At 40.5% G+C, this 24,284-nt stretch overlaps 1 protein-coding gene across 2 annotated transcripts in view; it reads left to right on the top strand.

The window, feature by feature from the left end:
- The first annotated feature begins 1,329 nt into the window (after positions 1-1,329).
- The window catches only part of igsf11 (immunoglobulin superfamily member 11), a 109,315-nt gene continuing 86,360 nt past the window's right edge, over positions 1,330-24,284 (top strand). Inside the window, exon 1 of one of the 2 annotated variants that reach the window (XM_008426056.3) lies at positions 1,330-1,894. In XM_008426056.3, the coding sequence (XP_008424278.1) occupies positions 1,834-1,894 (61 nt within the window). In that variant the 5' untranslated portion in view covers positions 1,330-1,833. The remainder of the gene's footprint in view (positions 1,895-24,284) is intronic. The other variant, XM_081614587.1, reaches the window with a different exon arrangement.

The raw sequence follows: 24,284 nt of genomic DNA on the forward strand, positions 1-24,284 counted from the left end.
CTATTCTATTCTATTCTATTCTATTCTATTCTATTCTGGTGTTCTCAGACGTACTGTGCGCGCGCCGCAGGAGGGCATGAACGTTTCCCTCTCGTCTAGCGTCAGCGGTCTCCCAGCAACAACCGGGCTCGCGCTCATCTCAATCATCCGCAGCTGAGCGAAGTCAAGCCGCGCAGACTCACTCGCGCCGAAGTGGACCGGCGGAAGTGTTGCCTAGAAAATAAACGCCTTTCTAGTTCAAGCTTTCTTCGATTGAATCTGCCCAGACGGCTTGCTGTCGTGACATTACGTTACTTCAAATAAAGTATAAGGTTAAGACGCTCGGTCCGTACAATAGCCTTGCAGGTTCTATTGGTTTAAGCTAACGGCTCCTACATACGCCCAAAATAGGAGGCACAGAAATAGGTAATAAAAATAGTTCAATTAAAACAGCTTGTTTTCATTTCAGATATATTTAGACTGGATATGTCATGAAGGAAACGTCTGGGACAAACGTTCACACCGTGTATTCTTGTTATCAGCAGAGAAGGACATTTGATATGTTTTTTTCTTTTGCCCTTTAAACTGTTTGTGCACAAAAATAATACCAAATCAATGCCAGATATAGAAAGTTTAAGTTGTCATTGAAAACCTGCAGACAAGCAAGGTCCCCCACTGCACCACTTTGGATTATTTTATAGCCATAAAAATGCTAAATAAATCCATTTCGGACGTAGGAGGGTTAAACAAAATTTCAGGATTTGCCCAATGAAATTGATGTAACAATTTTCATTTTGCAATTGCAAATGTGTTGAATTCCAACAAATTTGTTTCAAATGTGTCATTCCTAACAATTTCACTTGAATTAAAAATTAGCAGATTACTGTAATATTAAAAAAAATTGTGAATTTTTTTTTAATTATTAAAGGACACAATGTCAAGTAAAAACAAACAAACAAACAAACATGTTTTCTGATTACAGAGCATCTTGATCCTGGTGTGTGTTATAACACACACCAGGATCAAGCCTACTTTTTTTTATAGGGTGTTTAGACAGTAACAGTAAGGCATCTCTGAGATTGTGAAGATACAACTATGAAGTAATATTATGCTAAATATAGCTGTGCTTAAGAAAAAAAATACAGAAAGTTAATTAGAATAACAAACACCGTAGTACAACTTAAATTAACTGGTGTGAGGGATCAAATTCCCTGGCTGATTATCCCCACTCCGTTCATAGTTCAGCCTATCACTTCTGAGAACTTTAGCCTTTGTCTGCATAATTCTGCAGGGCGTCTTTTATTTTGAAAAGCACAGAGCGGAACTGGTAGTGCCTCTCTTTCTGGCCAACTTTCTTGGAGGTCCGCTCTGCTAGAGCGGAGCAGACGAGAAACCATGGAGCGCAACAAGACGCGTCGGAGAGACTCAGCAAGCGGACGGGAAAAGTGCCAGCCTCGGAGCCTTTTCTAGGTCTCTTTCGGCGTCAGCAGACAGATTTGGGGACGTCAGTGGGTGGACGCTGACTTCTGTGCAGGCGTGCGTAAAAGTGACTGGAGAGGTGCCGGTAGAGAAAAACAGTCTTGGAGTCACCGTCAGCTACCAAAGGATAAGGAACGGTCGAGGAGAAGTGATTATAAGGAATCTGGAGTAGAGAGAGTATATAGTGACGCTGTGTTTTGTGTTTTCAATCATGTTTGAGGACAAGACACGGGGGTGCGCTGCGTAAAGTCACAGATTTGTGTCCCATGTCGGTACAAGGAGCGGCTACTTTCCTTTAAGGAATCTGCGAGAGTTCTGCTAAGAAACAAGCACTGGACTTAATAGTGAGAACGAGTCTGTGAAAACTCCAGAACCATGGTGAAGTTTCAGAACTCAGACCTGTGGATAGCCTGGATGGTTATCTTCTGCATGGAGGGTAAGTTGTGTGGCACTTCTTAACTTGTTTACTTATCCCTAACACCTTACTCTAGTTGTAGATTTACAGTGACGATAGGAAATGCTCAACGAGGGCAAATCCTCCTTACAAAACTTTCTGCTTCTGTGCAGCTAAAACAGATCCATGTGGAATTAAACTATGTCAAACAAACAAACAAGGGGATAAAAACCCGTGCCACAGCCGTTTGATCCCAACCTTCCTTATTGGAGTCTGTTTGGATCAAGCAGACAAATCCCTGGCAGTTCCACAAAAACTAAAGTCCACATTTTCAAGCACTTTCCTCTCTCTCTCTCTCTCTCTCCCACACTAGTCGCCATGTCCTTCCTGTCCAAAGCGCTTTTGATTGTGAACGTCTTATCTCTAATGCGCTCTGCTGCGCCTGATATCGCCTTTGCTCGTCTTACACAACAGGATGTCTAAAATTATTATCCATTTGCGTGTCAAATCACGCAGTCGCCACTGATACACACGGACAGGCGTGGTTACGGTGGTGGTGGTGGGACCGTCCGGGGTTTGAAATAGAAACGGAGCAGACGGTGGAGGGTTGCGCTGGTAATCCGTCCGATTAACGAGAAGTAGGCTATGGTGAGCAGCAGCAGCAGCAGCAGCAAGCAGCGCAGGAGAGCGCGCCGGGAAAAATCACTTCTCCAGAGGGAATTACACGATTTACGTGTGCAAACATTGTGCTTCTTTGCTGACCTCTCTTTACTTCTTAGTTGCGGGTTAGTACATTATTCCTGCTGAATGATCCAGCGACATTCCTCCGTTGCAAATTAAGTGAGGTTGTTCTGCTTTTGCTGTTTGTATTAAACTAGCAAACCCAGAATTAAACACTTTGTATTACAGAGCGGCTTTAGCTACAAAAAAAAACCCCTCTAATAATTATTACTACAAAATGAGTCTACTTTATTAACTAAAAGAAGATATTAATTATTCTTCCAAAATTAGCCTAATTTATCACATATCATGTATTAATAATAAGAAAGAATCCTCTAACTTATTCACTGCAAAAGAGAAAGAAATCTTGAACTCCCTCACATCTATGGGCTGGTACGATAACCTTAAGCAAAAATGCAACATTGCATGAACACAAATGTTTAAAGTCATTGCACATATTCAGAGGGAAATCTGAAGTGCTTATTCCACACAACAGTAAGTGAATTTTACCATTCTTTTCCATCTGATCCTGGAGAAGAGTTAACTTAATAATGCAAAAAGAACTGATTGACATCTTTCCGTTCCACAGCACGACTATGTCCAGATAAAACTGATAAACTTGTCCTTCTTGTAAGTGTTGTAGCCGTCTTTCATCCACCGTCTTGTCAGTGCGCAGCAACATTTGGGTGAAAGGCTGGGGAAAGCGTTGCATTACTCTCCATAAGGCCTGAGAGAAGTCCGGCCACTCTTGCGCTTTCTCCGGAACCTCATTGACAGTATGTTTAACTCTAGGAACATTATATGCCTAAAGAGTTTTGGGCACTTTTAAAAAAGCTTGATACTGGTAATCTCCCCATGTCTGTCTCAGAGTCAGACACCCTGGATTCAATATTTCCTCTGAAAGAAACACTCCCTTTGCCACAATGTGTCAATCTGAGAACTAAAATTGATTGAATCTAATCCTTATCAGCCAGGTGTTTCACCCTGCTGTTCCCTTTTATTTTTAGCTGTATACCTCTGCTGACAATGTACTTTCTTGTGCCTCTGCAGCTTTACTCACATGTGGGTAAAAATGCATATTTTGATTGTTGAGATCAGTATTGGCCTATAAATGAGCAAGAGCATTACCTATGTTTGTTCTCCCATTGCATCTGTTCCTCTGGACCCACTTAGATAACTAAGTGCAAATTAAATCATTTAGGACTCCAGTGTGAGCTCTATTAACAGTCCAAGTTGTTTATGGTCAGCGCTCCTTTCCTCTTCTCACGTCTTCCAGCGTTTCTATAAATAAGCTCTGATGCAGCAAAGCCAGTATTGATTGTGGTTGCTTGTTTTGGCAGCATGTACTGACCTCCACCTTTTTTTTTCTTTTTTTTTCACGCCAGACATTGTCACTAGAATAATTTGATCAGTTCCAATAAGTGTAAGCAGACACTTCATTGTTTTGGGGTTTCTTAGCAATGAGAGCAGAGAGGATTCACTTCTGTTTAATTGTTGTTGATCTCTGTTGTCAACCGCTAGGCTGGAGGAAAGGAATGTTGTTGAAGAACTGAAAGAAGAAAAGTTTTGAAAAATAAAAAAAGAACCTGTCAGTGACCTAAACAGAACTCCTTACTGACTCAGCTTAGTTCATCGCCGGTCCTTCCAAGCTCTCAGCATTAGTTAGAGGACATGTCATGTTCTCTTTAGCCGTCATCACTCCCAAGTTACTCATAAATATTCTATCTTCATCTCTGAGTTGGTTGCATTGACGGAAAGTTGGCTTTCCTACTATTTCCTACTATTTAAAAGATTTTAACATTTGAACTTATAATAATAATCATCAAACTGTTATATTTAGATGTTATGCACGTACATTTTTTTTTGGCACCCCGCTGTTAAAAGCCCGGAATGAGTGCTATTATTATTATTATTATTTATTTTTTTAACATGATTCTGTTGAACCACATTTAAAAAGCAATGTCTGATTTCCATTGAATAATTTTCATAGCATTTTATTTATTATTACTTTTGTCTTGTTCACGTTATTTCAGTGACCAATGGGTTTTTTGGTGACAAACAGAGGTCCAACAATTTTGTCAACATGTATGTCATGGACCATTTTACAGGAAAAGTTGTGTGTAAAGATGGCTCAGACTACCCCAGAAGTCTTGGAACTGTAACGGTACAAAGTGTTTCTCAAAAGAATTGAATTTTGGGCTGGTGTTTACGAAGGTACATGAAAAATTTCCTAGTGACTAAAGCGTAAAGCGACTGAGAACCTCTTATCATTTTCCGTCCACTTTTGAATTTTGCACTACATTGTGTTGCTATGGCCCATCACTCAAAATCCTAATGAAATACATTGAAGTCTGTGGCCGCACCATTAGAAAATGTTGAAAAGTTCAGAGTAAATGAATACTTTCACAAGGCACAGTACAGCAGGGTCTATGTTCTTATAAACTGATTGGGCACTTGACACAACAAACCCCTAAGGCGATAGATATACCAGCACAGAGCTGCTCTGTCCATGATGCCCCGATTTCTTATTTTTACGATCCACCCAGAACATCGCCGCGGGGTGCAGCAGGGGCCGATCCGGGGCTTCAATCAATTCGACAAATTAAATCCAAGCGGAGGTTGTGACTGAACTTTTCAACCATCTGCTTTTATTTGTTTTGCTGGTGTGCATAGCACATCGTATGGAACATTTCAAATTAGCATTCACAGGAACGTTCAGATTAGCCTCCAGGCTTAAATCTGGCTGTCCGCATGTTTTGGATGAGAAGCCCAGTGAGAACAAAACGCATTAGAGTCGGAGACAACATGAAGTTTTCTCAAGCTCGTTGACATTCAGGGCACTTTGTGCTTGCATCAAAGCTGAACTCAGACCAATAAATCTGCTCTCCTCTCTGACCATAAGCTTGTTAACCTTTGAGACTTTGCTTAAAAAAACAGCCTGAAATTGCAAAGCGAGTCTGGATTGTCTGTTGTATGCAGCCTCGTTCTGTTCTCGAATTTCATTTCCGAGTCTGATTCCTGATCTGCAGCTCTCAGTTTTTTAGCAATGAGCAGCTCTTTGTTGAAATTACTGCTAAAAAACTCGCTGAAATATCTCTGGGAAAACAGTGTTAAACCGAATGGGTAAACGAAGTTTTACATTACAATAGAGAGAGAATGTTTACAAAGACGCACACATGGGTCGATGCTAAAGCATGAGCACACGTTTCAGTGATTTATTTAGGAGTTTTAAATAGACAAATACAAAGTGGTGCTTAAAAGTGAACAAAAATGTATTTAACATTGCACTTAAAATTCTGTAAAGTGTGGTGTGTTTTTGAATTCAGCCCACTTGCGTGAATATGTTGTAGAACCTCCCTTCACTGCTGCCTATTTAAGATCATTGTGCTGCTGGAAGTTGAAGCTCTGCCCCAGCCTCAAGTCTTCTGCAGCATCTAACAGATTTTCTTCAAGGACTGCCCTTTTTTTTAGCTCAGTCCATCTTCCCATCGCCTCTGACCTGTTTCTCCACAGTGCGATGCTCTCAACACCCTTATTGAGAGGGTGTTGTATGTCCAAGAGAATGTGCAATGTTAGAAAGTTTCTTGTTGGCCTTGTCGGACAAGACGGCCTTCTCCCAACTTGAACGTCTAAGGACTTCCTTTCAACATTGTTTTCATTCCTGCTCTTGTTTTGCAAAGGCTAGATTTGTGGTGTGCTTGAGTAACAGTTGCCCTGGTAACGGATTAGCCCACCTGAGTTGTGGATCTCTCCAGCTTCTCCACAGTTGCTATGAGCCTCAGCTGCTCTTTGACTATTGCTGTCATTGCCTCGCAACTTTCTCCTTGACCTTTGGTCGTTGGTCTTTGTTGATGCTGTTATTGAATTAATGTTCTCTAACAGACATGAGGCCATCTATACTGATGTTAAATGCAGCAAAGGTGGACAGCATTTACAACTTTTGGAACTTTTGAAAGCAATTGGTTGCACAAATGTAGAGATTTTTATTTATAAAACATTTAAAAAGCCGTCCGTCCATCTATCTATTGTCTTCCGTTTTATCTGGGGTCGGGTCGCAGGGGCAGCAGCTTAAGCAGAGAGACCCAGACTTCCCTCTCTCCAGCTCCTCCGGGGGAATCCCAAGGCGTTCCCAGGCCAGCTGAGAGAAACAGTCCCTGCAGCGTGTTCTGGGTCTTCCTCTTCCTCCTGAAGGTTGGAAGATAAAGTACAAATAACTTTGTAGTAATCAGTGTACTTTGCCAACTAAGATGTTTCTATGGCTGCTCGGTTTTGTTGTATGTTTCTGTTTCCAGTTAGTGAAAAAAATATCAGAAACAAATAAGCTTTCAAAAGAAAAATAATAACAGTACACCTAAATGCCCTTCAACACACTGGGCTTTTAAGGCCCACTCCACTCCTGTCACCCTATGTGATCTCTCCTTGATGTTTGATGAAGTCCACCTAACGTAATATACCATCTTTCACTGCTAATGCAGAACACGATAAAAAAATAATAATCATCCACTCTGAGTAATTTTCATCTGGTGAGTAGTGTCCCCTCCCACCCCACCCCCCCACCCGCCTCTTTACGCCTGCTGCTAAAAAGGAGCAGCTGGAACAAGAGTGTTGGACAGATGGAACTTTCCACCTCGATTATTTTTCACACTAAAAATAGCCTCTCAAAAAATTAAAAGACCTCTGGGACCCCGTGCAAAGTGCATGCGCACGTGTGCGGCTCACGTCTGAGCGACAGAGACATGGGTTAACTTCAGACGACGAATCCGTCCCCCTGGATGATGGCAGCAGCAGTCGTCCTGGGAGTGTGAATGAATAAAAGATGGGCAGATATTTGGAGGAGGGAGTGAGAGAGAGAGGAGCGTTTGCCCAGTCCCCTGGTCTCTTAAGCACACATTAAACTAAACCCCAAAGAGTGCACAGGGCCGCGGTGCTGTGCGGCACTTGGCCCGAGCATCTGGGCTGAACATCTGATGTGGACGGTTCACAGAGGTTTGGGGGGCTGGAGGTTTGGGGCTCTGAGGTTTTTCGGGTTGGCTATGTCTTTAATCAAAAGGAGGTAAACATGAGCACACGCAGGGAGCAGGGTGATGTTGACGCACTGCTGTTATCATTTGGGTCTGATACTGCACTCGGCGCATTTGGGTTGGATGATGAAACTGCAGGCATCGTGAAGACGCCTGTGCACTTGTCAAACAAAATTCAAAGAGATTTTTTTTGTTGCTTAAGAGTTTTGTAAAACTCTTTGATTTCTGATGCAAGTTAATTCATTTCAGATAAGAATGAGATAAGAGGTTTTATGAACTAAGTAACTTTCATTTATGATAGGGAGGACATTAAAAGCTTCTCATCAGTGAGTAAAGAATTAGAATTAAACTTTGTGCTTCACAAGATCCGACCACTCTGAGCAGCAAGATCATTTTCCCTTTCTGTGTCCCGTGTGATAAAGAGATTATTTTAAGAGCTGAGTCTTGCAGACCTGTTTTAGAACTTTATGTTTGGTTTTAGGTCCAGGAGTGCTGCATACCCATATTCCCAAGAATCCATGATAATATCTGTGTCTGGGACAGACTGTGACAGCTTGTAGACGTAAAACGAGAGGAACTTTCAGCTTGATTTTCCTCTTCAGCATGTGTCTGTGTGAGCTCGTGGTGAGCCCTTAGTATATACATATTTAAAGTCGACGTCTTCCTCATGTCATGGCACCCTGACGATCCTGCTCTTGAAACGATCAGCCCTGTTTTGCCGGCTGCTAAGGTTTTGACGGGGAGCCTTCGCTGTCAGCACTCGCGCATCACTTCAGTAGCTCAGGGAGATGTTTGCCTCATACAGACACAATGTGATTTGGATCACTTTATTGTGTGTATACTTCGAGAGATTAAGATGACTGCTTGTTCTCAGGAACTTTGCTTTTACTTCAAAGGTTAAAAGTTCGGTTTACTAAAAGTTTTGCGTTGATAAAGCAAACAGAAATAAATCCATTTAATCTGTATAATCGCAGCGTTCCCAATTTGAAGTGCAGGGAAACAGACCGATCAGAAAGAATCAGTATTGTTTCTGAGCCCACAAAATATTGAGATTAAGAGTTAGTAATCCACCTTTGAATCTCTGTAACACTGTAAATAGCCCAGCTGTAGTTTTACAATCAAACAGAAACACTTTAAGGTCTGTCCTGACGGTATTCATCCTCCTGGACCGGACTAAAATATTGCCGTACTAATTTTCTTCCAGGCACCAGTTCAAACTCTCACGTCCGTAACAATCCATGTTAATTGACTTATAATTCACAGAAGCCCTCCTACACCGCTCACTTCCTTGGGTTGGTGCGCTTGATAGATTGTGGCTCTCAGGGACTGCCACGGGGTCGTTAAGTTGTTCTCTGTTGTTGCTGAGAATAGTCGCTGTGTTCATCACTGTAAGCCTTTATGTGCACAGATCAATGGAGAAGGAAATACATTATTCCCACAGGTGTGTGGGTGGATGCGTGTGTGTGTGTGTGTATGTGTGTGTGGTGACAGACGGGGTGTTTGGGCTGATGAACCTCTGGAACATAAATTTCACTTGTCCCAACGGATCAAGGTTTCCCCGAGCCCATAATGACCTCATCAGTCTAAACCACCAATCACAAAGCTTCAGGTCAGACTGTGTTTGAGGTTCGTTAAGCAGTGCTCACTAACACTCTCTTTGATTGCTGATTTTCTGAGTTGATGACTGAATTAGGTGGTGGACATTTTAACTTGACATCAAAGTTGACAAAAATATTAAACAATCTATAGGTGTTGGTGGTCACTAATCATTTCTTTTTAACATTCATATTTTTACATATCGAGTTCCCATAAAACAATAAGTGGATCATTAGTATTTGCAGGAGTTAGGGGCCACAGCTACCCACAAATAGCTAAAATTTGCAAATACTTGAGACCCTCTCCAAAAACAACAACAACTGTAATACTTCAAACACCTAACATTAGTTCTTTAGTGGGTTAGTAGGCATTAGTAGGTATTAATATGTATTGTATCAAAAATGGAGAAGCAGCATTCAGTTTCTATCTACCTCAAATCTGAAACAAACTTCCAGAAAACTGCAAAACAGTCAAAACACCAAGTTATTTTAAATCATGGTTAGAGTTGCTTTTGATTAATAATAACAGAACGTTTGATCAGTATATTCGATGTATATTTGCTTGATGATTTTTATAATGGCAAAATGTAATGCTTGTAACTTGCTTTCTTGATTGGTTACTGTGTTATGTTTTATCACGTAAAGCACTTTGAACTGCCTCGTTGCTGAAAAGTGCTATGGAAATAAACATGACTTGACTTAAGTTGTATGAGGAGCCAGTAATTGCGGCGAGACAATTATTTATTAACATGGAACTTTAATTACCCTCTGAAATAATGTCGGTAAATGAAAGGCTGAATATTTCAAAATTTTTCATTGTGTGACTATGTTACAGCAATAAAAACACAATTTGATTAATGTATTTTTTACGTGTCTTTGACAGGGATGCCAAAAAGACTAAAGGATGCTGTCAGTTTAGCCAAGCATGAAAGTGTAACTGACAGTCGTCTCAAAGTTTCCAGGTTTATAAAACATCTTCCAAACAGATTAATCATTAATCTGTTTTAACATGTTGTCTGCTCCCACAAATCACTCCACTGGTTCCACAGTGAATGCATACAGAGAGGCGATGGTCTCCTTTTACGCACACATTAGTCTGAAGTTTTGCATGCCACTGAACATTTTGATACTTTTATTTCTTTGGTTTAATTTTCCTAAAATAAGCAGTGCATTTGCTAGATTTACAAGGATATTTGCTACAAAAGAAGTGGTGCACATTAAAAGCAGATAATATTGTAATCTTATTCTCTGAGAGCACAAATGACTACTTTTTCTGCTGTCTACCCTCATTAGAAGCAGTTAAACATGATGAGGGTAGTGTCAGGAAACGCATTGATGCTGATGTGGTCAGAGTATTACCACTCAAATGAAGAGATTTTTAAAGCACTAATGATTATTGCTGCGCAGAAGCAGCTCCACAGTGCTCCTTGGGGCAAAACAGAGAGTCTTTTCTCTGTCTACACTGACAGACGGCTCGTTCTGAGTTGTGTTTGCTCAAGGATGCGATGACGGATGTGGATTCAGCTGTGGGATTCTTTTAGAGAAGAGCTACCCAACATGAGTGCGTTCTGACTGAATATTGGCATTTTCATCTCCCCTCTCTGAAGTACAACAGCCTCGCACCAGTAATTTCAAATTGACTGTTAATTGATCCTTTCAATGATTAAATGAGCTTACAGAGCTTGATGAACCCAGTAGATGAACTGGTGTCATTCTGAGAGACAAACCGATCATATGACCATTGATTTGAGCTTTGTGTCTGACAAAGACAGCTATGCATTTTCCAAGAATAGACAGGAGATAATTTCATTTGGATGTATGCAATTTTGTAAATTGTATACTATTAAACTGATGCGTTGTTTGTGCTTGCCTGTAATGACTGCTAGATGCGGAGCCGACACAAGAAATCATGCTTTTCTGCCTTTAGACGCCTCTAAGGAGCCGAACTCTTATACATAAGGCTGCCTCAAACATAACAGAGAACTTCTAAGCTTTGGGAAGCTTCTTACTGCAGCATGAACATTTTTTGTTTGATGAAACGTTATTTTTTCATGTTTTTACCCCCCTTACTGTCACCCCGAAGCAACGTGCTTGTTAGAAATCCTTTGCCGTGTGGCCTTGGTGCCGATGAACCAAACTCCAAACCATTTACGTCTGTTGCCCTGACTCTCGGAGACATTGAGCTGCTCCGGCTCAGTCAAAATGCTGAATACTGCAAAGAGAAAAGGAGAACAGAGGGGAACAAAGTGAAAAAGGGACAGATTCTCCTGCATTAAATATGCTCAGGGCTTTTCGCTGCCATTGGTAATTCATAAAGTGGCTGCTGGGGTAAAACGTAGCTGTTTTATACAGTCGTTTTCTCTTGTGCAGAGCTCCTGCTCTGTTTACCGCCTTAACTGTACCAAAAGTCATTTGGAAATCACTTGCTTTGGTAGCAGGCTGCTAAATGCATCATTTTTAGTTTTGTTTGATTCAGTAGTTACTGGGACTGAGGAACATGACATGGAAAATAGACAAAGACTGAATATTAGAACTATTAATCAGTAAGGTGAAGATTAAAAGCTTGCTCAAAAAGTTGATGTGACATTTACTTTGCTTGAAACAAAGCTAAATCACAGTCTACACACTGATTTCTTACTGAACTGTTCACATCTCCCAGAGGAAATTAATCAATGTCTTTATTTATATAGTGCTTTTATCCAAAGTGCATTAGAGTGAGCCTCTGAGGTATTTTGGGGTCCTCACAGAGGACATTTTGGACAGAAGGTGCTTTGGATCGAATCACTGAGCCTGTTATGTAGTGGAGCCGCTCCACCTGCCGCGGCTCAGCCACCCCACAGTGGAGGCAGTCTCCTTGCAACCATTCAAGTTCAGCCAGAGAGCACAAACTTCATCCTCCCATCCTGCTGCGGACAGTGAATGATGAAGGATTGCATTTTCTTGCGGAAATGATAAAATGCTAATTGGATTAATTACTAAAAATTCAGCAATGAACAGACTGATCAGTTCTCTCTTCATGTTACATTTATGCACGCTCCTAGATTCAGGAGAGCTAGTCTTCTTATGATGCTAACTCCTAGGTATAGTGCCTATGTATTTTCTCATTACAACACAAATAGTACAACTAAAGAGTTAATAGCTTTAGCCCTTTAGACATTCTGGGGATTTTTTTATTGCCCAGAATTTTGGACAATAAATTCTTGGTCACTATCACACTCATGTCAATCAGGGCTGTGGCATCTTTGTAAGGACCTTAAATGCAACATGAGTGAAAGGTGAGCTGTGAGTGTAAAACACTTTGACTCTGAAAATTTGTGTTAACAACCTGAGTTGCTCCCGGCAAGAAAAGGTGGCACTGTAGTTTCATTGTATATTTGTCCTTTGTCTTGTGTGCTTGACTCTCTCATTATTTCTCATTTTTCTCCAAGTTGACAATCTTTCACAACTACAAGTCCAACTCCTCATTCTGTCTTCATCACAACCTCTATGTGTCTCTTTCTTTCCTGTCTCCCATGTGACCGTGAATTCAATTCAGCTCTTTTGCTTCACGTCACCTTTTTTCCCCCCCCCGTTTTCCGTTGTTTCTATTTCTTTCCAACCTCGATTTCATTCTATTCTTCGCTTACACGTAATCAAAATATCCCTCCCTGCGTGTGTCACTCCATTCTCCCACACGATTGGCCCGTCGCACAAAGGGTTCCCAGGGATTGAGGGTGAGGCTGAGCAGTGGTCCTGGGTCGTCCTGTCTATGCAGACAGAGAATGAGCTTGTCAGATATGATGTGCACGAGCAAACAGGAGGAGTCGAGTGCATCACTGTAGGCGCACAGCGAAGGCAAGGGAGATCCCATCTGCGCTGTGTTATAGCAGACTTCACCGTGCTTTTGTCTCTGCTGGGTCCTAAAGAATAGAATGAGGGGGGCACCAGGTGGGACTCTGACAAAGTGGTCGAACACACGTCTGCCGCTGTGCGCAGACTCTTTCAGATACTTCTCATCACATTTGCAGACCGACGCTGGGCAGAGCATTCACATATAAAAAAAAACGTACGTGCATACTCTGCTAGTCGCACAGGAACGTGGCTTCGCTGATGGACACAAGGACACATAACTGAGGCCTAAAACGGTTTCGTACAGAATGAATCAGTTTCTATGTTTTAATCTTTTTTTTTTCCTCATCACACTGCAACACTGCCTTGCTAAGGGCTAAATAAACTTGTGCTCAAGCAGCTATTGTGCATTCTGTGTGAGCATACACTTAGACCCTTGTTACATGTTTATTTTGTCATCCAAAGAAAGGAAAATAAATTGACTTGAATGTATTTGTTGCTTCCGACGAATGTATCATGCTGAAACTCTGTTGAATGATTTCCATTCGCAAGTGAGACTGTCTTTAATGGGCAAATCCGATTAAATAGGAATGCTTTATAATTTATTCCTATTTTATGACGATGAATTACTTTGTACACTTATTGCCACCGTATTGTGCTTATTAAATCAAAACCACAGACATACAATTAGGGAACCGTTGTTGAAGGTGATATGCACAAGATATGCACAAAGCAGATTAAAATAAAAAGTTGTTTTACATTTTAATAAAGCTGGAGCTAAGAATACAGCAAAGTCTACAAAGCAAAAATACAAAGCAATGGCTGGAAACTTCTGCTTGCAAAATTGAATCCAGAATGCAGGGCAGAAGAGACTGATAAGGAAGGAAACAAAGATGTAAAGCAATTACAATATGAAAAACAAATTGAGATGCAAACAAATTGAGAAAAAAGACCAAAGTTTACACAACATGGCCGCAAGATCCACAGACCATGACAGGATGTAGTTACCAATGTCTGTGCCATTACCAGAGATGGCTGCTGATCCAGTATCCAGAAATGACTTTACTGGCAATCTGTCCAAAAATCTGATTTAAGATCCAAATCTAATTCATCTGCTGTCTGAATAAATCCTCAGACTGAGCAAAATCTTGTTAACTAGCCAAATGATTACTTGGACGAACAGGGAAATGTCTGACATTTTTCTGGGTTTTCTTTGCTTCAACAGTTCCCAAAAATATTATACTTTGTGTACAATTTATTTTTTGATGGGTTCTTAAAATGATTTACGGTGGTCTCTTCTAAATCAGGTCAGCTTTTATTTTTGGGATTCCAGTGCTGCTGCATTACGGTGCTTTACGCAGTTATTTTCATGTTTTTCTTTGCCTTTACTTCAGCAAATTTAGTTGGGGGGGGAAAGAAAAAAAAAGTTTGCTATTGTATTCTTACAAGAAATAAGCAGTTGTTTTTTTTTTCCTTTTGTGACCGTGTTCTGTCGTCTATGTTTGAACAAAATAAGGGGCATGGATATCGAGTGCACCATATGTTTCTGTGCCCCCTCCAACCTTTAATCCATGCCTCTGCTAGATTATCTGGTTGCCCTCCCTGGCAGCCTGGAGGGGGCTGGGGGAAACTTAGTCCAGTATGCTGCACTTTGCCAGTATGAGTACTGTAGTCCTAGTGTATTCATTATGCACATCCATTCAGCCCAGTAAACTGCAGTGCCAGAATTTGACAAGCCAAATTCATCATTAGGACCACATAAAAAAAAAAAAAATACCAGCAACCCACCCAGCCATACAACACAACACACTCAAAGGTCCTCATCAATCCCTCGCTTATGCAGTAATATCTCCAGGATTTTGCACAGACTTAGCTGACAGATAGTGCCAAATAGTTGTGTTGTCAGTGATCCTAATAGATACTCTGAGTGTGCATGTTCTATTTGCTCAGTAAAGCCTTTTAGGTGCATCCTCCAATATGCAAGATATCGGAGGAGCTTTAAATGAGCATAGTGCAGTAAAATGAATCTTGTCCTTCAGGACACTGTCAGTGACAGATGGAGTAACAAAACATATACATAACAAGAAGATACTGATTCTTTTATGGACACCCTAAAACTCCCTATAAAAACAGAAGCTGCCACGCTATGGAGCCAACATGAAAAGGTCCATTTGTAAAAAGCTGCTTTAGACTAAAGACGGTCACTGCAGCTTTTATTTTAAGCATAAGTTGACACTTATGTAGTCAACTACAATTAACTACATAAAGGGTCTGGAAAAAGTTTATTTTTTTATGTGCAATCAAATTGCACAGTTAAACCTAAAATCTACTCCTAGGCGGTTTTTGAAGTTTGGAAAAGTTTGCAATAAATGTTTGTTCTGTTATATTTTGCCGTACACTATTAAATCAATTGAGTTTGCGACCTCTTGTCTCCTGCTATTTCTGTTTAGCAAACAGCATTCGCAGTGTGTGACAACTAGGAGTGTCTCTGCTATGAGGCAGATCTGATGTTACTATTGATGCACTCAACAATCTGAGTCACTAGAGCTTCATAAGTAGCCAATATGGTTCAACTGACCAATCGCACACAAATCAGTCCAACGCAGTACGATTTGATGTAGCCGGATAAGACACAGTTTAATGTGAGCTGTGGGATGTTCCTTTTCACACATTGCCCTTCGGGGTCCACAAGACACAAAGTGTGAAACTCATCCCTACTGTTTACAACATAAACACAGAGACCATGAGAGAGACAAGGTGTTGGTAATTTCACATATAAAGGAGGGCGCAAAGTTTGCCAGCGTGGTTGTGACGAGAAGCAGTGCAAGACAAGAGGCTATAAGAACAAACGATGTGATTTTCATCATGCAGCTGTGACAATGAACCGTTTCCAGTACTGACTATGCTGGGTTCTTTACTCAATAAACCTATGGAGAAACATTTGCTTTTGCAGATTTTAAACAAAAAAAGTATTACTGCACATATGTTTTGAGGTTCACTGGATGCAAATATTTGTCTGATATATTATGTCTTTCATCAGACTGGGCAAGATGTTGTGGATACAAACATTTAAACACAGCATCCAAAAATCTTATGGCTACACTGGTGCTCTTGGATCGTAGGGGTGTGTTACTAAGTTAATGAAGCCAAAAACAGTGAGCATAAAGTCACAGTGCGTGACAGCTAATGATACATATATCATATATCATAGCCACATTTGATTTCTGGTTTTAAAATGTACATGGGTTGAGATGAAGCTGATAAAAAACGTGAAGTTTTCTTTATGAAAAGGATACATGTGTGAACTCCTCCATGTTTTTCCTAGTTGTAGAGAAGACTTGACACACTTGAAGGGATTGAAGCAACTTTAGTAAAATTTCATCTGGGTTTCAAAGGATTAAAGCGATGGCACTCATCTGTTATTTCCAAGTCGGCACACAGTGTTCACCCGGCTGACTTTTGTCTTCTATGTGATATAATCCCAGGAATTATTCCACTAATATCCAGATTTAACAGTAATTCCTGAAAAAAGAAAACTTGTATTTCTTCTGCTCATTATTATTATTATTAGGTCACAGGAAGTACTTATTCTCCTCAATTACAACTTAACCCAACATACAGGTGTAACCAGGTGACTGTGGCTGGCTACCTTACTTGATGTAAACCTGTTAATGTGTCTGATTCACTTTTCTCTTAAAAACCAACCCCTTCAGATTTTTTTTCCAAGCCCAACTATTGTCTGGCTGCATTGTTTGCATTTTGTTGCCACTAATTCAGCAGCTCCAACATCACTTGGCATCATGGGGGAGACGTTCTCCTCATGATATAGCAAAGACGCTTTTCGTCACCTAAGGGCTAATTGTGTCTCATTAGATATTTTACTGATCCTTTCCTGTCAGAGTTGCTCAGAAAGCCAAAGCCCTCCTAATCTCCTTATATATGAGCAGAGATTACAGCAGTTTGCATGGCAAGGTATCTGGAAACATGTTTGCAATTAAGATAAAGAGATGAGAAGAAGAGAGCATTAATGGGACACAAAACAGGATGCAATTCTTGCATGCACTGTTATCAGTCAGTTTGTCAGTAAAACCACAGTATGTGATTGTACTTTGAAACAAACATTTTACTGACTCACTTTCATCTGGATTTAGGTATTTGTTCCTATCTTCCTGCTTTTTAACCAACCAATTAACAACACGACTATGACTTTATTTAAGACTAAGAGTTCATAAACCTTTGATGTAATTCATTCTCATTACATGGATTCTTTTTCATGTGGCTCATATCTTGTTATTACCACTTTCTGCTCCCCCTTCTCTTGACTGTGGCTGCGGCAGTGAAACAAGCCTTCCTTGTTTCCACTGTGACCAATGAGGCCGTGACGTACTTGCCTTCTCTGATGAACCATGGCGGCTTATCCATACCCAACATGTCTGCCAAGGGATGATTTCTGAATATGGAACAATGTGTAACCTATTGAACATAGGGAGAAATCTTTTGCTAAGATGGGCCTTGCTACAGATTATATTTGCCACGTGCTTCGTGACCCCGCTTTATAGATTATGGATAGCTTTGGCTTTATTTGATCAGTTTAGCAGCAAATGAGGATGACCTCACTCATGAACCTGCGAGCATGCAGTACGTCATATTTCAGAAGGGCTTTGCTTTTTTTTTTTTTTGCAACGCATGTAAAACCTCCATATGTTTTTGAGTTGATATATTTTCCCAGGCTTAGTTTAAAAATAGAATATGAAATGAATCAGTACTTATTCAGATTACTGAACTTTTTATGTATTATTTCTCAAGAGACAGGTGGGGAAAAAATTAAGTTTACTTAACAGCCATGCCTCAGTAGATTTATGCCCACTGCCAGATAAAACCAAGGTGTATAATTGGGGTTAAAGGAGGACACAGATAAACAAACTCTTGACCTCTTTCATCAAACAGACAGCTCACGGGAAGTGAGTGTAATGATGTAGATGCAGCTCCCGGTCTGTACTGCACTACATTTTAAATTAAAAAAACAGTATTTTGTGATCAGGATTGGAGGACAACAGATTTACCTTCCAGCGTAGTGCCTAATAGATATGTGTGTGGGTAATTTCCTCTTGATTGTCGGTGACAGCCTGCCGGCCAGCTCCCTATGATTGTAAATGGTGACAGGATGCATAAGGGATGATGAGATCAGATAAATATGATTGTGCAAGCTTGTTTACTATTTCCGTGCTTGCAGAGGCAACTGGAAATCAGATCTGGAGCAAATTGGGAGCTGGTGAAGGGCTCAGGATGACTGCAGTCTGATCAAACCCTCTGAAGCAGCATTTTGATGGAAACAAAAACCAAGACAAAATGTAACAAAATGTAAATTGATGTCTTGGCTGATAAAGCTTTTGATTACATGGATACTGATTATGTTTTTTTTTCTTAGTTTATTACTAGGCTAGTCTCACACTCAATTTTACTGACAACTTTAAATTTACAATTTTCATGACAGGGATATGCGTTAAACATCTTTTAATAAACGTTTTCTTTAAAACTGAGTAATTTTTGTGTTTAACTCTACTTCATATTGGTGGATGTGTTTCATTTACACTGGAAAAATGGTTAGACAAAAAAGTCTTAAATTTGTCCTGCATAAAACTGTGGAGTCGGGCTAATGGAGAGACCTTGGTAACCAAGGAGCCTTACTGCTTCGACTTCCAGTGCAGTTTGATTTTCTGACATTTGGGTAAAGATTCTAGTTCACTGGTGTCTTCTCGACAAAGCAACTTAATTTTATTGTATATTTCTAATGGCCTATTTGGTAAAAGATAATTTAATTACAATTAAATTGTTAATTCATTTACTGGAATTAATTTCAGTAACAACATATTTAAAATTATGCATCTGTTCACTAAAAATAAAAAAATTCAGATTCAGACATAAACTCTCGTATAGTTTGTCATTTATGTCACCATGTACTCATTTGTTGAGACCAATTCATTTGGATTAAAGTTACGTGCATTAACAATGTAAATTCCTAGAGAGAGATTGACGTCAGAGAGATTCTATGTTCTTCTATAAAGTCTCCTGTTTACATTTCTGTGTATGTTTCCACACACACAACACACACAAACATATATGTATCAACACGTTTGCACACATCCACACAATGTCAAGCAATCTAATTAGCCACCATCTTGTCAATTGGGGTAATTACCCAAAAGACCATTAAGTCTTTTCTCCCCGTCACAGCTGTAATTATGGCAAACCAACAATGATGTGCAATTACTGCTCGCTGTCATTGTTTTAGTGCGACGTGAAGGCAGTAAAGATGACACAAGGATTGCAAAGAGGACTGAAAACACTTTGTTCAATATTAGTAAGGACATCATCACACAATGAAACAAGCTGAGTCAGAGGGACCAGGTACGCCAAAGTATCCTTAAAGGGACCTGTGGGCTCTTCATAGACATATCTCATAATCAATGACAGAATATCAAGTGATCCATCTTCTCTGGCCTGTAAACGCTTGACATTTTCCCTTTATGAAAAGCTGTGAGATGAAACGCGGGGTTTTAACGATGACATGAGATGATCAATGACTCAATTGTGCTCGGCTGGAGAGTGCTTTAATAACGTCGGGCATTGTCCCATTCCACAGCGATTTCTCCGTATTTACAGGATAATATCCCCATTGGAATTCAGGTCTCTATAGCCACTGCTGAATGTGTGCCTCCTCTTTTGTGCCGGGTAAATAGGGAGAAAAAGAGCTGCGTAATGCTTGGGGAGTGAAAGTGAGAAAGAGAGAGGCAGTAACAGGGAGAGATATAGCTTTTTCTTTATTACTGTAACACTGGGGGATGAAGGAAGATGTGGAGATATGTTTGGTTTATTTGAGCACAATGGAAAAAAAAAAAACATGCTCTTTGTTTAACTGAGGATAGCATGGAATAGCAGGAGCCTTTGAGACTGCCATCAGTGTGCCTGCACAGCCACAAGAGATGCTATTCACCATTGTTACAGCAAAACAGTGTTCAGATAAAAGCTTGTGAATGCAGGTTGCAGAGCAGAGTTGCTACAGCAGTTGCGGATTACACCACTACTATTCACAAAGGGAAGAAAGAAAATGACTCCAATTATAATTACTCCTGTTTTAGATTAAGATGAAAAATGAATGTTGCGAGCTAGCTGTGTGAAGCTGAAATGAGGCGTACATAATTCAGTGTTTAATAGCTGGTTATCAAAGCATCACAGACACCGGAGGGGTGGGAGTGTTGCGCTAAGGGCTAAATTCTTAAATAGTGTCAGTGAGAGCATAACTGTGGACTCGTTGATTGTGGATGGGTGGATGAAAGCGGAGCTGAGAGTTCAAAACAGCAGCATTGGCACATTTTACACCTGGCTTAACAGTCAGCGTGACGCTGAACCTGAGAGCGCGGAGGAGAACTCAGGGTAGCTGAAGAGGACGAGCTGTCTGGTGTTCACAGCTTAACACTTTTGTGCAGGAATTGCATTGAAATGGTCCTAATTTATTTCGACAGCCATGTTGACAGGAATGTGTTAGGTTTGAATTTTACAGAGGAGAGCCTGATGTGTTTTCACAAACAGATGGCCTGAATGCAAGGTTTTAATTCTGGAGTTTCAGATGTTCCTCCAGGGGCAACAAAACATTATAGATCTTCATGCAGTGGAGCTCTTCAGGCATTTCGTCAACTGTAGATCACACTGTATGAAGCTCCTGGTTGCATTGTACATTTTTGTGGAACATGGGGGGGAAAAAAACAAAACAAAAAAAACCAGACGTAGCCTCAATATAGATGTTTGTTGGCTGCTATGTACTTGGCAGTACAACAAGATGCAGTCGTAAACATGCTTAAAGTGGCTCTTCTTCCTCTGTGGTTATGTTGAACATTTGATCCTACTTGATGAACGCTGCCTGTCTGAGCTTGCGGTAATTTACAAACTCACTTTTCCACCTAAAAAGTTCTTAATAGAATCCAACTTAAATGAAGTCCATAGTAATCCTTTAATGAAAAATGTTGTATCAACTTTGTTTTAGGTTGTTTTTGTTAATAAAATACACAACTTACTAGAAAGGAGTGGCAAAGGTGTTTTCTGTTGCTTTCTCTGCCTCAGGCATGCAACATTTAGCGTTAGAAGTAACAGGAACGTCCCAGAACAGTGCCATCCTGCCAAATATAAACTACTTGAGGTTGCTTTCGTAATTACGACTGCTGGAAGGATATTTTAGTGAAAAGTGTCTCTGAATGAAAAAGCTCATGCGTGGTTTCACCAACACTCCGGGACCTGAAATGACTTATGTTTACAAGTGACAAAGCCCTCTAACGACTGTAGTAAGTGCTTCCACATAGCCTCAAAGCTCATGTGAAACAGGGAGTGGGATGGGGAAGATGAGCACAACTCACTACATCGCCTTCAGCTCTAAAAACATCTGGAGCTCACAGCCCAAATCCCCTCTTCTTTAACCTTTTAACACGTCTTTGCTTCCGTCTATCCCTCAATCATCTGCTCTCTGTACAGAGGGCAAAGGGCTCTCATCAAACCCGAATGCTTGATTTCCCTTCTTTTCTGTCTCCTCAGCAGGGGAGTTGTGAATGAATATTTTCATAGTTAATTTGCACTGCATTTCGCTCCTCAGCCTGGTGGAGACTCAGGTGGGCTTGAGTATTAATAGCTTCTTTCGTTGGTGACGTCAGCTGAATTCACACATGTGCCTCTTAACACTCGGATAGTGTTTTATGTTCGTTAGAAACGTCCTTCTCGCTCGTTATTTAGTTATCTCTAAAGGTGGAGAAACCTTTTTCCTTTCTTTCTGCAGCTCTAATGCTCATTTGTAGTTTTTGTCTTTTTATCCTCTTCTGTTCTTCTTTCTGTTTAAAGTGATGTTTCTCCCTCTTGTTTGTTCCTAAATTGTCCTCCGGTTCCCTGTTTCACAATTTTAATTGTTCGCGTCTGCAATGTAGATGTCAAACACTTTTTCATTCTCTCTTTCGTTCTGTGTTGCCCATGTGACTCCATCTTTGTCCCTGTGTTCATTGAAAAGGCTGCCTGAAAGCTTTATGGGGTCCTCATTGCTAAATGCCAGTCTGTCTCTGCCAGGCGCTCGCCTAATGCTGGTCTCCTTGGTGATAAGACCAGCAATCAGGCCGTTCTGTACCAGACACTGAGTGGTTTGTGACGGAGAGTGCGTGTTTGTGTGTCTGCGCTTGTTTGTATCAACGAAAAGTAGATTTGCGTCTGGTTGTCCTTTGTGCCCTGTTTGGGTGAAGATCCATACTGTACAGAATATAACGAAGGAAAACTGGGACAGTACGAGGGAGCTCGCACTCATTATCATCTGAATGCATTTTGTTTCTTGTAAACAAGCCTCGGCCAAACAAGGGGGCCCCCTGTTCTTCCTGCCAGAGCTGGGCCAGGCCTCAACGTGGTGCGGTCCTTTGCTGGCACAGTTTACCAGGAGTTTAGCTCCACAGACACTTCAACTGGCCTCATCTCCACTCAGTCCATCTGTACTGGCATCTCAGCAGCCGTCGAGAAATCAGGCTGCTGAAATAAGATGGGAAGATGCCATTCAGGAACATTTTGAACATTTTGACATATATAGAGCAGAGTGTTGACGGGTTGATGGTATAAGTTCCTTATTTATAGGGATTTAGATGGAAGCAATGTTTATTTAAATAATAAAGTTGTTTACACAGCATGTAAATGAAACATCACAAAGTGCTTCAGGAGGAGAGAATAAACATTAAAGTGACGTAAAGCACAACGAGCAAAATTATTTATAATGATTACAACTAGTGCTATGTAAAATAAACTATTTAGGAAATGCACGTGCAGATAAAACACATTTAGACATTTTTTTTTATATGTTCAACTTTCAAGACAAAGGAAAAAAAAGAAAATATCATGACACCGATGAGACGCAAAAGTGAATGAAAGCCCAGGTCGCTTTAAAAGTGACCTTCAGGTCTTTGTTGGGTCAGGTGTCTTCCATCTTTTCTTTGACTCTAGTAGATTCTCTATGCGGTTTGTGTCAGGCAAGTATGCTGGCCAATAAACCACAGTAACACCAGGGTCATTGAACCAGCTTTTGGTACCTTTGGTTCTCATTAATTATAAATGTATTTAAGATAAATTTCTCATTTACATTTTTAACTAAAACACATGTGTATTTGAGGTCCTTCTTGCCCTAATTGTATCTAGTTGAGTATCTGAAGCAACGTGCTATCTAGAATCCTTGTACTTTTGTACCCTTGACTGACAGGATGTTAGACCAGCTTCCTCATCTAATTGGCGAGAGACCAAGCATGGTAATTTTTCTGTACCTTGGCCAAGTCAAATCTGATGTCCATCATGTCTCTGAATGCACTAAGGAAGACTCTGAACAGGTGGAGGTAGTTTGAAGCTCAGCATTAGTCGTCTGTTGTGAATGTTGCTCAGACAGCAGGGTTTATGATTTCCTTCAATGTCAGTCATATTTCAGGTCTTTCAAATGGCATTCACTGACTTTAGGTTATTATAGCAAGCATTTGTTTTCAAATATACTTTTCACTTTATTAAATTATTCAGAAAAACAGAACTGATTCATGTATTAACCATGTGTGTCTGGTTTGAATTTCCCAATCAATTCTTGGGATGATTCAGCAATTAAAAACTAGAAGACTTTTTCTTAAACCCACACATGCTTGGAGGAGATCCTACATGCAGGAGGCCGTTGCTAAAGCTGGTGTGTCTAACTGGTTAGGCCATCGATCGAATGGCATAGTTTAATATTTCAATATGCAGGTGAGGTGAGCCCTGTGGCCTGAACTATTGAATCTCACTGGGACCAATTTAAAGGCCTGAGTAGCGAAAGGTCTTTGCAGCTCGACCTCTTGCTTTAACACAAAGCAAAGGCGCTGTGAAGATGCAAAGACTCAGTGGGTGCTGCAGATATTCATATGTGTGTACGTTTTATATGCATTCTTTCCTATGCATGTATATATTTTGCTCTGAAGTGCTTGTGCCAGCAAATCTGAGGCGCTGTGTTGCATCTGTGAGCAATTGAATGCTGCTTACACATGCTTACTATGCATTGTTGTGTCATTGAACATATTCCTGACAGATACATCTACAAAAATGACTGTGGAGGAGTCCGTGGCTTATGTTTTTGTAAAAATCTAAAGGTATGGACTGAAGTCTAAACCAAGGTGCAGGGTAGCTGAATGGGAGATCCTATATGTCAGGGTTTTTTTTTTATCCTGGATGAAATTGTTATCTACAAGA

This window comes from Poecilia reticulata, chromosome 13 (assembly GCF_904066995.2).
Source record: "Poecilia reticulata chromosome 13, P_reticulata-male-v2, whole genome shotgun sequence".
In the NCBI taxonomy this organism is placed as follows: Eukaryota; Metazoa; Chordata; class Actinopteri; order Cyprinodontiformes; family Poeciliidae; genus Poecilia; species Poecilia reticulata.